Source organism: Gadus morhua, chromosome 10 (assembly GCF_902167405.1).
Source record: "Gadus morhua chromosome 10, gadMor3.0, whole genome shotgun sequence".
In the NCBI taxonomy this organism is placed as follows: domain Eukaryota; kingdom Metazoa; phylum Chordata; class Actinopteri; order Gadiformes; family Gadidae; genus Gadus; species Gadus morhua.
The window spans coordinates 18,603,836-18,616,781 of record NC_044057.1 but is presented as its reverse complement, the minus strand read 5'-3'; the positions used below and the strand labels follow the sequence as shown (position 1 = coordinate 18,616,781).

Here is a 12,946-nt window from a genome sequence, read left to right as displayed (position 1 = left end):
TGAGGCCTTCAGCGCTCTGTCTCGCTCTATTCCCCGCTGCCCCATCAGTGAGTAATACGCTCCAACGCTGCCTTTCTCTTTTTTAGAGTGCAGTACAGCTGAACTGTACAAAGACATGTGTTTACATTTTGTTTGCCAGTTGTCTTTGTGCTGCCCATTCTGTGATTAGCCACCTTGCTGTGCTTGAAGCTCAGACAGCCGAGGAGATAAGTGAGGAGGTGAAGGAAAATGTATTTGTTTTTCCATTAGCAATCTGGCTCCAACCTGTGCAGCTGATCATCCAGAGGTTGGGGTCATCTCTCTGTGTATGTCTGTGTGTGTTTCAGAGTTTGAGGGGGTCGGGATATGCATGTGATCAAATGCCTCTATGTGGTTTATGTGTGTGTGTGTGTGTGTGTGTGTGTGTGTGTGTGTGTGTGTGTGTGTGTGTGTGTGTGTGTGTGTGTGTGTGTGTGTGTGTGTGTGTGTGTGTATGTGTGGTGTGTGCGTTCGTGCGTGATTGTCCTTGTCTTTTGTGTGTCTCTTTTTTTGTGATTGTGTGTTTGCATGGAAAGACCACACTAACACAGATTGCACCCACAGGAGAAACTGAAGGCTGGACACAATGAGGAGCAAACAGCATCTGCAACTGAAGTGATGATGACTTTCCAGCTGCTGCATGTGTCCAAAAAACTGGTACATCTCCCCCCAAAAAGACAATATAACAGTGAAATATTCCTTGACACTCGGTGGACAATACATAATGATCCTAACCAATAAATATTCAACCAACCACAAACATAATTTGTTTGCGTATTTTCACTTTTCATTTTGAAAATACACCAACTCTTCATCTCTACAACTACCAAATTATTGTTTTGTAAAAATGTGACTTTGGACCAGTACACCGATTTAACAAATGCAATGACATTTACCTACATCTGGATTAGGTCAAAGAGCACTAAATGTAGGACTACATATTTCACAGAACTAGCCAGAACTGGCATTAACAATTATTTACTGGAATTTACAATTAATCATAAAAGACATTCCAATCCATGTTTAATTCCATACTGAGGTCACATGAATGGTATGCTTCCTTTCTGTCCGACCTGCTAATCAACATACACGACTTTTACAGCAACTTGCTAGAACTGACATCCCGTTTGAAAAAAGGGAAACAAATCCAACATGGGACATGATGTCTGTGTTTGTAATTGCAACTAATTACAATTCAGTGCAGTTTCTCAAGGTAGCAATGATCCAAAATACCAGTAGGCACACGTCACCCGTGACACGCACACACGGCCAAATGAAATGCTTTCATTATGCTGTGTATTGCCCTCCTTGTGGCGTCGCCATTGACATTTCCATGATTATTGAAGACACACAGGGCTCCACCCTGCTGCAGATTTATTTTCACACATGCTGGGTGAGGTGTCTGCAATTCCTCCCCGCCCTGTCATTGTTTGTTCTGCTGTTAAGTGCGAATGTGAGCAGGGGTAGAAACGTAGTCCTGATGTTATGAGGGCCTTTCTCTCTCTCTCTCTCTCTCTCTCTCTCTCTCTCTCTCTCTCTCTCTCTCTCTCTCTCTCTCTCTCTCTCTCTCTCTCTCTCTCTCTCTCTCTCTCTCTCTCTCTCTCTCTCTCTCTCTCTCTCTCTCTCTTTCTCTCTCTCTCTCTCTCTCCCACATCACCGACTCACCGGCTTTCAAGAATTCTCCGGCCTTCTGTTGGACGGAGGAAGTTTGACACGCGGCCAGAGCTTGGTCCAACGCAATTGCCATCAGTGGAGAATGTTTGGATATAGAACATATAGAGTCGGAATGCAGAAGTGGTTCATGCATATCCATGAAAGGTGTCTTTCTTGAGCATTAGGAAAGTGAAGTTTGCATTGTTATCAATGTTTTCATTGAAGGAGCATTCAATCGCGCACTCTAGTTATGAATTTTCTTTTCCAAAATAATATGTTAATACGTCAACACTTTTTCTGTATTTTATCAAAGGTAATATGTCGTTTCTACCAGGCTTTATAAAGACATAGCCTTGTTCTTGTACTTCTCTATAAATTAAATTTAATATTAAAGTCTGCATGTTTACCCTTTACATTACATCTATAAGTATTTGACATGCAGTGACAAAAATATGCATATGACATATTTTCTATATGCGCCTCATTGTCACATCAAACAGGTGCAACCATTGCATTGTATTGCATTACATAATTCATTGCATAATACATAGCGTTATGTACAGATGCTAAAGCATGACAGGAATGAACTGGGTATCTTATCAAACTATGCACTCCATATCACAATAGTAGAATACAAAGCCTAAGGAATGGGAAATATTTTCATTCTATTTTTTCAGATGCGTTTTATCGGGAATGTTATCAGCATATCATCTAAATGAGACACAACACCGTTTCTGTAGTCCGAGGAAACTCAAAGAGCCAGCATCTCTTCTGTGCATTACATGAGGCAGTCATCCAAAAGGCAGACTAGAGGAATTGTTGCGTTGGTCTATATTGTGCCTCATACACCGTTACCAAGGGTGTATGCGTTCAAATTATTCATCTTGTCTTTTTGCATTTTTCGTGGTACATTCTCCCCACATGGGCATTGCTGAAGACCCTGCACTGCTATCCACACGATGCATCACACAAACAAACAAACATGAACACGCACATGCACACATGCGCAAACCCACCCACACACACACACACACACACACGCACACACATGCATGCACACACACACGCACACAAACACTCACATACACGCACGCACTCGTGAGAGAGGTCTGCCTCGACCTGCTGATGTGAGGTGTTTCTGTTGAACAGTTTTATTTTTTCGCAGTGTAAATGTTTTGATTGAAAGGCTGTTACTATTTGGCTGGTCACGGTGGCTTTGTAGTGGAAGGGTTTCTCGCTGCCGCGTTGATGGACGGGTGGCCGCTCCCTGCCTCCAGTGAGCGGTGGAGTGAGAGAGGAGCTGTCAACACCCCACTGCAGTCACCATAGCCTGGTTAGAGAGAGAGAGAGGTTAGAGAGAGAGAGAGGTAGAGAGAGAGAGAGAGAGAGAGAGAGAGAGAGAGAGAGAGAGAGAGAGAGAGAGAGAGAGAGAGGGAAGGGAAGGAAGGAAGAGATGGACCGTGGGACAGAGACAGAGAGGAAGGAACAGAGAGAGAGAGAGAGAGAGAGAGAGGTAGAGAGAGAGAGAGAGAGAGGTTGATGGAGAGAGAGAGAGAGAGAGAGAGAGAGAGAGAGAGAGAGAGAGAGAGAGAGAGAGAGAGAGAGAGAGAGAGAGAGAGAGAGAGAGAGAGAGAGAGATGGACAGACTGAGAGAGAGACAGAGAGACAGAGAGGGGAAGGGAAGGAAGGAAGAAAGAGGGACCGTGGGACAGAGACAGAGAGGAAGGAACCGAGAGAGAGGTAGAGAGAGGTTGATGGAGAGAGAGAGAGAGAGAGAGAGAGAGAGAGAGAGAGAGAGAGAGAGAGAGAGAGAGAGAGAGAGAGAGAGAGAGAGAGGAAGGGTGGGAGTGAGGGGAGTTGAAGAACAACAGCGGAGCAACAAATCGCTGCCGTGCGTCGTAAGAATGATGAAAGGTCAGCGGTGGTGGGCGCTACCTACCTCACACCCCTGTCCCATAAGGCCAGAGCGGGGTGGGAGTTTTTAGTATTACGTAAAAGGGGAAGGGTTTGTGTGGGGGGGGGGGGGGGGGGGGGGGGGAGCAGGTGGTTCCATGTCGGGCCCCTCGGCCTCCGGCCTCCACATCAAACCTGTGATCAACAGTCCTGGCGGCTGACTGGGGTCTCGGTAAAACGGTCCAGTAACTCAGGGGTCCCCAGGCGCCGTGATGAAAAGTTTCACAGCGTTCAGTAATGGGGAGGTTAGTGCGCCCGTCGCTGCGCAGTGTGGGCCGAGCGCGGCAACGTCAGAGGATGACGGAACGCCATAAATTGTAGGTGGAAAAGGAGAACAGGGGGGAGAAAAAAAAAAAGAAGGAAGCATCTCTATGGAGGAAAGAGGAATTTGTAGGCTACGTTAATGCGGGGACTTGCACATGGATAAACAAAGAAGGGGATGCTTATCATCTCTTCCATTCCTGGTGACATCAACAATGTGGGTCTTTCAGGAATAGGGCCCATCCCCATGTTTTTTTTCCCGTGGAACGCTCTCGCTATGTCTCATAAATGTTTCAATGATGACCATCTGAGAAGCTCCACAAAGCTGAGCCATGGTCATGGAGGTCTACTCCTTCCATGATGTAGACATTAAACTTTGCTGAGGGGAAAGGCCCCCCTAACATTGAGAATGGCTTTAGGTTAAACCATTAAAGCACGGTTTTACGACCACAGCATGAATTCCAGTGAAAACCATATGTATGACTATCATCTGAACTTGATCCCCTTGATGCAAGCAGATGCACAGGTGTTCTTCCTGAAAGTTTAAGGTGTATTTTTGTATGTCTGTCATCAGGTGGCGGTGGTTTCAGGGAGGCCTGTATGCTTTGAAGGAGTGGTGTAACAGTGCCTCCTCTTGGTGCTTAAAGGAAATGTCTATGGCTACAGAGCATGATCTGTACCTGCTAAATAGCATATTAGTGAAATGGACAACGGTGAAACTAATTTTCCAAAATATATATAGGCTATGTGGTGGCGAAAATAAATATATTATTTATTCAAACTAGAAGTACTGATACAGACTGGTAAAGAAGAAATACTGTTCCAACTTATTTACTTAAATAAAAGTGGAAAACTACAAGCTCTGAAATGTACTGACATAATAAAAGCAAAAAGAAGCCCTGCGACATTTCTACCTGCAGTTTCTCTACAAGAACGCACATCGTTGCGTTCTTGTTATGTCTGTTACGCATGATATGCACTGATGGATACAACGAGAGATCGTCCTTTCTAGGCGTTATTGTCGTTTCATGTTGGAAAGGTGCACAATGATGCAAAAATAAAAATGTGTGCTCAAATGTAGGGAGTAAAGTTAAACGTTGCCAGAAAAATAAATACCGAAGTAAAGAACAGATACCTGATAACTGTACTTAAGTTCAGTATTTCCCACCATCTGTATCTCTTATTTGTGCAGTTCTACCTGGAAATCCTGTTAATCGCTCCCAGACAGCCTTATGCGATAGATTGTATTTCCCAGGAATGGTAGTCGAGTGCAGATGACGCTAGAGGTTTAGATGGACTATGGCTCTCTCCAGAGGTTTGAGATTCTGTCAAAGGGTTTTCTCCTGGATACCAGTACTTATAATAACCTCCGTGGTGCTGTGGTCGTATTATGCATACGTGTTTGAACTATGCTTGTGTAAGTATGCCGTTTTCATTGTATGTGTTAATGCTGAATACCTGTGTTGACTAAATAACGCCGAAGATCCGCAGAAGCTAGCAGCTCCCAAAGCGGAAGTATTGTATGCGGTGTTCTTTCTGGGAAATAACTCCCCTTAATCGGCTTTAAAATAAATAAATAAATATTTTAGAATGATATGTCATTATTTGATATTGCCTTTTATACAAGACAAAGGGTCTATTGTTGATGCAGTCGACCTAGGTTAGCCCCCTCATCAGTGGTGCACTGTCTCAAGTTTTTCTCTCGTTGCATTACTTATTGTATGCCTGAATCTATTATCTTTTACAGTTACAATCACCAACACGTTTGAAAAGGGTGAGTTCTGCATTGGTGAACATAGTCCCCCACAATGCCATTTTATTTAAAAGCACAACAGTTATGTTCAACCTAAATTATATTGCGTTGTGTTGTGCTTGCAGTGGCCTACCTTCTGGTGTTCCATGTTTGTTTTGTTATGTTTTCCTGGACATACTGGAAGTCAATCTTTACTCCACCTGCATCACCATGCAAAAAGGTAGCTCTGATGTTCTCCCTCGGATAATTGTATTCTCCAATAGTGTTGATAGCCTTACTTGCAAGCCATATTGTATGTCATTCATAAGGGACTAATTGAGGTTGGTTTACCATGTGTTTATGGTTGTTCCCCCAGTTCCAACTGTCTTACTCTGACAAAGAAAGATATGAATTGGAAGAGCGGCCAGATGCTCAGAAACAAATACTGGCTGAGATCGCAAAGAAATTACCTATTTTCAGCCGGGCACAATCTGGAGGTAAATTACTGGTTTTCTTAAAGATTAAGTCATGCAACATAATTATAAAGATTCAACGATGGTACAATAAATGTATTGTGCAGTATGTGAGTCTTTAATTTGTCTGAGTAGTAGTTTACTATGAAAAGGCAGGGGACCTCCATGTGAAATGCAGATCTATTATTGGGTGTCATGGTATGGAACTTTAGATCTACAACTACAAGCCACTTCTTGTACACCTGGTCATACCACTGCATGAACACAGCCACACTATGTTGAAAACTCAGAAGCAAGGCAATTAAGTGTTTGTGTGTGTGCGTGTGTGCATGTTTGGTTGCTTGCTGTCCCCTCTTGAGGGTAATCAGCCAATGTTGTTCTTTCATTAGTACTGATGGCTTCTACAAAGTTATAGGGCTGCAGGAAGTGTGTGAAGGGTAAGCTCAGCTCAAATGTCCCCTCTTTCAACTGGCCATCTTCTTGTCTCTAGCTATCAGGTTCTGTGACCGATGCCAGGTGCTGAAGCCTGACCGCTGCCACCACTGCTCTGTTTGTGAAACGTAAGTCTGCTTTTCCCCCTCCAATTCATTTGTCTCGAGATATTGCCTCGGGCAAGCTGATATTTACTGGCTAGGGACTGTTGCTATAATTAGAAGGTTAGTTATCGCGGTGCTGGAAAGAAAAGGCCAATAAGGTTTAATGAAGGCAGTGATGTTGAAAGTCAGATGAAAAACAATCACTTGGTGGATAATCATAGGGATTTTTTTAACATATAAATACATATATATTTAGTCACTTTAGTGACTATGATGCATACAAATATTTTCATTCTATTTTTTCAGATGCGTTTTAAAAATGGACCACCACTGTCCTTGGTGAGTGGCAACAATCATTTGCTTTAACTTTTAATCACATTTTTCTAAATCTTTTTGATAAAAATAAAAAAAAAGGTTTTATGATAGCATCTTCTTTCCTTAAAGGGTCAACAACTGTGTGGGTTTTTCCAACTACAAGTTCTTCCTACTCTTCCTCTCCTACTCCATGGTGTACTGTGTGTTCATAGCCGCTACAGTCTTTCAGTATTTCCTGAAGTTCTGGGGGGTGAGTGTCTTCTATTTTCTACTTTTGAAGGGATTAGAAGCCTTGCCAATCAATGATGCAGCAGGGTTGAACTGAATGTTAATGCATTTCTCTCACTCTTATCCACAGGGGGATCTTAATAATGGGCCTGCAAAGTTCCATGTGCTCTTCCTCATGTTTGTAGCGCTCATGTTCTTTGTCAGTCTAATGTTCCTCTTCAGTTACCACTGCTGGCTAGTGTCCAAGAACAGATCCACCCTGGGTATGTCTTTTTACATATTTAAGTTTCCCTTTCCTCAAATGTCCCCCACGTAACACATCTCGCATGCTCTGATAGTTATGGAGGAGGAAAACAAGGTGAAGTATTCCTCACACTAGTGTCCCTTGTGCTCTACCAGAGGCTTTCTCGGCTCCGGTGTTTGTTGGTGGGCCAGACAGGAACGGTTTCAACGTGGGCATGCATCGAAACTTGGAGCAGGTGTTCGGAGAGAACAGGAGACTGTGGCTTCTTCCCATTTTCACAGGGTAATTGTTCTGTCAACAAGATGTATTACATGATGGCTTCACATTGAGTTGTTTCTACTTCTGGAAGGAATCTGCGCCTGCCGTTTTTGAACTAGAACAAAGAGGCTGGGGACAAATGGGGATTTTTCACAAAACCGTACACCTGTTGTTGTTTTTTGTATTTTTAACAGCCAAGGAAATGGCCACTACTTCCCTCTGAAGAGTCTAAATGAATCCCATAACCCATTACTGGCTAATGATGAGATGTGGGAGGAGTCTGATGAGGGGTCAGATGAGGGCAGCATTGGTGAGCATTTTTTTGTCTCTTCTCCTCTAGAATCCTTCCTCAAAATGTTTAACTGTTTGGTTCTATCTTTGGTTCCCTACTACCATCTGGTGGTCCGATCCAATACATCGGCTGACCAGCAGTAAATGTAAAAAAACAACCAACCCAGGCTAGCTTTGAGTACTTTAAAGCACTCTCAAAAAAGCAGATTTAATCTGGTTTACAACACTGGTGGACCCTTATTCTCAGAAGGTCCCTTTTTTAGGTGTAAACTTTGTTTGGCGTTCAATAGGACCCCCGGTCCATTAATGTTTCTCAGGATGGCGTATCTCTAACATTTTTATGTTTGTTTCCAGACGGTGACCCCTCGGTTACCATTGAAATGGAGCACTAGAGAAGTCTGCCCTCAAGTGTTACAGCACTAGATACAGAAGAGGACATAGGATACCATCCAGTTAGTCTTGTTTCATAAAGGCAAATGCATTCCCAATCCTGTGGACCTTCGACAGACCAGCTGGACATTTCCTTCTCAAAAGGAGCCAAAAGTGTGGATGACTCCCGCAGTTCCTCATCATAAAGAAGTGTTTACCCAGGTATTCTAATTGAATCATGGAGAGAGGGGACCATGTGGTCAACCACGGCATTACTCTTCATGCATAGATGCAACCACTACAGTAACACCTTTATTCTACTGGAAGGACAGATGGAAGAAATCTCCTGGTGTTCTTTAGGCACATGCATTATTAACTTTCCCTTCTCACCCGTTGTCCGCTTGTTTTAGGACCTTCATCGATTGTTAACTGGAAAAGGTTCTGGGGAAGTACAGCACTGTGTTCTTTTCTAATAAGGCTTGTCTTTGTTTACCAATGTTGGGATATTGGTTTACATGCATAATGTTGCACCTAGCTGGTGCAGGCTATTTATTTATTTTAACATGCAGTATTGATGTGTGAAGACTCAAGAGATTTAATGTTATCCAGTTGGTCTCGCAACAATTACAAGTGGGATTATTTTTAAAGGAAAAACCAAGGCATATCATACCTTACTAGAGCTGAGCTTTATCTGTGCCTCAAATAATGTAATGTATAAACGATTCCCAAATGATGCACTCTTTAGATTATTGTATAAGACCTCTATCACATTGCTCTGAGAGGTTGGATCAGTCAGATTGGAGACAAAAGTAGTCTGACACATCTGTGGATCACATTGAGCAAAACCTGGAAATTCTAGGAAAATTCTAGTAAAGGTCCAATGAAACACTGTATATTTGGGTGAGTCCCCGGAGCGGGCAGCATAGCTTTTATAAAGTGAAGGCGGTACATAAATATCTGGAAGGGAACCTCTACTCATTAACATTGCTTTTCTGCAGCTTTGAAACACAAACTAATATGTATGAGGGTCACACTGGTAACATTCAGTTTGTCACCGTCTTTCAACCTTACAACTTGTTTAGTTTTTTTCGTCTCGTTTATAATTTTTAAGATGACGGTTGATATCCATGTCCACTGGTGGGTAGAGGTCTTTTTTGTTGAATTGCTTGAATCGTTTCCATCTCAATGATTTGTTCCCGGCTCACTGTACACTAAATCTACTACATGGTGATTTACTTCCAGAGTGCCCTTTGTTTCTGTTTTCGGCAAGCCAAACCATGTGATCAAACTGCATGAAGATCATGTGATCTTATCACGTGTTTTTATTTTTAGCTGTGGTGTTTGAGAACCTGTGTAGAGGTATTACATGGATGTTTTTATGTTATCTATTTATTGATATAATATGGTATCGTTAGAGGAATTGTGCTTTTTCCCCCCCATAAAGAAATTGACTCATGAAATACTGCAACCATGTTGATTATGAAATATTAGGAGATTTAATTTTCACAGGTAAACATCACACCAGTTTCTTGTAATCTAGTATTAAGGTGTTTGCAGATAGCAGTATAATATTGCTAGCCGTTCATATTATCCCTTTTAGCAGTTTTTTACTCAAGTAATGATCGTGGGGCCCTCCCTTTTGATAACACCCCCGGAACATCTAATACTGATACTGATACTGCTTGACTTGCTGTTCAGTTGACAACATATCAATCAATGGTTTGATTTATCTGGATGTAACCTGTTTCAATAAATTCAGTCTACAAGTCTACTCAAGTGCTCTAGTCAGTGTTGTAGTCTTTATAACCAAGATTTCACACGCACGACAAACGAAAAGCTAAATTAGAGCACAATATTTGGAGAGTCCTTTGGAGATCCAGTAAGCATATTTGGCATAGCGAGGAGGAAAGCATAACCATACATTCACACCGCCAAAGAAACTTTAGGCCGAGTCTTAAAGTAAAGAAAACTTTACGTAGTCAGGCACCTAGTAGTGTACCTGATTGGGTGTCAACAAACTACAACACTGAAAATCTGCATAATGCAACTGTCTGCTCAACCTTGTAGTTGGCTGTGACACCGCACACCCCACTGTTGCCATGTGTTGCTGGGCAACCAATTGGAAATGGTCAGTGAGTAGTTGGCGGTTGTGAATGTACAGATTCAATCTTTTAATGAGGTGGCCCAGTGGGAAGGGAAAAAAAGTGTTTAAAGCAGACAAAGCAAAAAACAAGATGCATAAAACCAACCCCTCCAACCGCTGCCACGTCAAAGCATTCCTCTGGTTGTCCCTGAGTTCAGCGGTCAGTCGGTACCGAAGTACCGTTGTCCAAAATGTGTAGGCGCCACGGGATGCACTTCAGTTGTCAGGATCGTTATGTCTGGGAACTCCTGGATAATGGATTTAGCACCTTGGGGTACAGAGCATAGTTTTAGAGTATGTTTTGTAAGTTCTTGAGACGGTTTAGACATTTTCGAAAAAAGACTGAATACAATGAAACCAACTTTTCAACTATAAAAAATAAAACCATTGAGTTCACCAATATTTCCTGATCAGATTACTCAGTCAGTCATGTGTACACTAGTGGTGTGAACATAACATACACGTAGATAGTGGTAGGGCCTAGAGCCTGAACGGTGAACAGGGGTAGCCAGTGTGGGGGATCAGCAGTCATACCATGAGGGGTGGAGAAGAGGCTGAGGAGGATGATGTGTCTGGGCTGAACGCCGTGCTCTATCAACACCCTCACTGCTTCTATCACGGTGTTCCCCGTGCCTGGGGGGGAGAGAAGTCTTTGAGCGATGGCTGGAACAACACAACCCCCTGCCAGGAGGGCCCACTGATTGCCCCCGTGATCTGTTATTGTTATCGTCTTGCAGCCCGGGTCCTGCTCTGATAGGTTAAATGAAACATTCTTCTTAGATCCACACGAGTCTTCAATTAGGGAGTGGTGGAGAAAACGCTGCTTCGTTGTGAAAGGGAGAGGCCATGCTTATTAGGAATCTATTCCTGGAGACATTCATTACGCTATTCAGCAGCTCGCCGGCCATCTCAGAGGCAGTGTCTAATTTTCCCCCTGAGAGCTGTAATTATTAACGGAGGGAACGCCAATGTATGATGGAGAAATGAACAACATGCAGAGATGGTCAACACATTTTAGAAACAATTTGACCACAGGTTTTTTTTTCCCCTTCCAACAAAGAAACAAATGTGCAACCATTCCATGACATTATATGGGGTTATTTAAAGTTCTGCCAAAATGGGTAGTCAACCACTTTTGAATCATCATCCACACAAGCTAAAGGCCACCGGCTGTGTGCACAGCCTGCACCTCCCACCACTTACTGAGGATGGGATACATGAGCAGGACCTTTCTCCTGTAGATATCCGGGGGAAACTTGGCATAGTACACCTTGGCTTTCTGCGTCTCCTCGTCGCTTTGGATCAGAATCTTCCCGATGCGAATGGACCGGCAGCAGTCTCGTAGGCCCTGCTCCATGGCCTCGCCTGCAAGGAGAAAAAAGCGAAACGCTGTGGGTGAACTAGACGAACACGTCGGGGCCTGTGCTCTCGTACGTGATGATACGATACTGTATCGCGTAAATCTCTGCACTTCCATCATCCTGTCCTGGGACATGATGGCTAAATTACGTCTAGATGGATCCCAGATGTTTCCCTGCTGGGATTAATAAAAGTACATCTTATGTTATCTCATCTTACTCTCTTCCTCCCCATACCGTCAAAATAGATGATTCAATATCATATTACAATATCATACAACGAAGAGAGGACAAAAAGGGGAAAAAAAACACATGCAGAGATTTCACTTGAGATATTCTCCTCAGATAGTTTGTTGGTGACACTATTAAATTGACTTATCAGTACAATACAGTACAACCGCACAAACAAAATCCCAAAGTGGTTAGAATAGGGCTGTTAAAGAAAATGTCTTGGGTGTGCAAAGTACCCACATGGCTGACCTAGCAATGGAATTTAAATAGGAGACTAATTTAGCAGGTATGAGATATTCAAGACTCTTATCCCCTGACTTACCACTTCTCATAATGCTGACTCCGCAGTTCCCTCTTTCAAACTTGACACCATCATACTTGTACCCTTGGGGAGGAAAATAAAGAAGAGATAGAGAATATTCGGGACGGGTATAGGTGCTTAAGGGGGAAGAAATTGTGTTAGTGGCCCTTAACAGTTTAAAGGGGTGGGGGGGGGGGGGGGGGGGAGAAATGACTTTGAATACCTTATTTAGAACATTTGGAACAACCTCACTCTGAATTATATAAGGGAGTGCCTCCCGGCCTGCTCTCAAAATGTCTTCATCCAACAGCTAGCTTCATTCCCCTACAACAGTGTATGGCCATTAGCAAGCTGTTTGTGTTGAAATGGTACATTAATGATGAGTCAGACTGACTCATTACCAATGCAATACGTGACACCTACAGTCTGCTAATGCTGAATTGATAGTCTTATTGGGCTTTAGGCACTGTTTTTCTGAATTTCTTTTTCTCCAGAATTTCTTTACTTTTGCAATGTCCCATGAGTAATACGGATCAGTGTGTTGGTCAAGTTTATACCCTTATCTGCTGATTTGTTTCCCCT

General features: G+C 42.9%; 2 protein-coding genes across 2 annotated transcripts in view; one reads left to right on the top strand and one right to left on the bottom strand.

Annotated features, from left to right (window-relative positions):
- The first annotated feature begins 5,125 nt into the window (after positions 1–5,125).
- zdhhc15b (zDHHC palmitoyltransferase 15b) lies at positions 5,126–10,102 on the top strand. Its single transcript, XM_030369191.1, has 11 exons — positions 5,126–5,302; positions 5,633–5,659; positions 5,764–5,858; positions 5,994–6,114; positions 6,581–6,650; positions 6,933–6,965; positions 7,071–7,191; positions 7,300–7,432; positions 7,569–7,695; positions 7,866–7,981; positions 8,317–10,102. Exons 1-11 carry the CDS (start codon positions 5,185–5,187, stop codon positions 8,352–8,354), a joined length of 999 nt encoding a protein of 332 aa, XP_030225051.1. The 5' UTR covers positions 5,126–5,184; the 3' UTR covers positions 8,355–10,102.
- Positions 9,805–12,946, bottom strand: part of uprt (uracil phosphoribosyltransferase (FUR1) homolog (S. cerevisiae)) — a 5,082-nt gene continuing 1,940 nt past the window's right edge. The window contains exons 5-8 of the mRNA XM_030369193.1: positions 12,386–12,448; positions 11,678–11,839; positions 11,009–11,107; positions 9,805–10,742 (exon numbers count right to left, since the gene is read on the bottom strand). Coding sequence (XP_030225053.1) covers positions 10,636–10,742; positions 11,009–11,107; positions 11,678–11,839; positions 12,386–12,448 — 431 coding nt within the window. The 3' untranslated portion in view covers positions 9,805–10,635. The remainder of the gene's footprint in view (positions 10,743–11,008; positions 11,108–11,677; positions 11,840–12,385; positions 12,449–12,946) is intronic.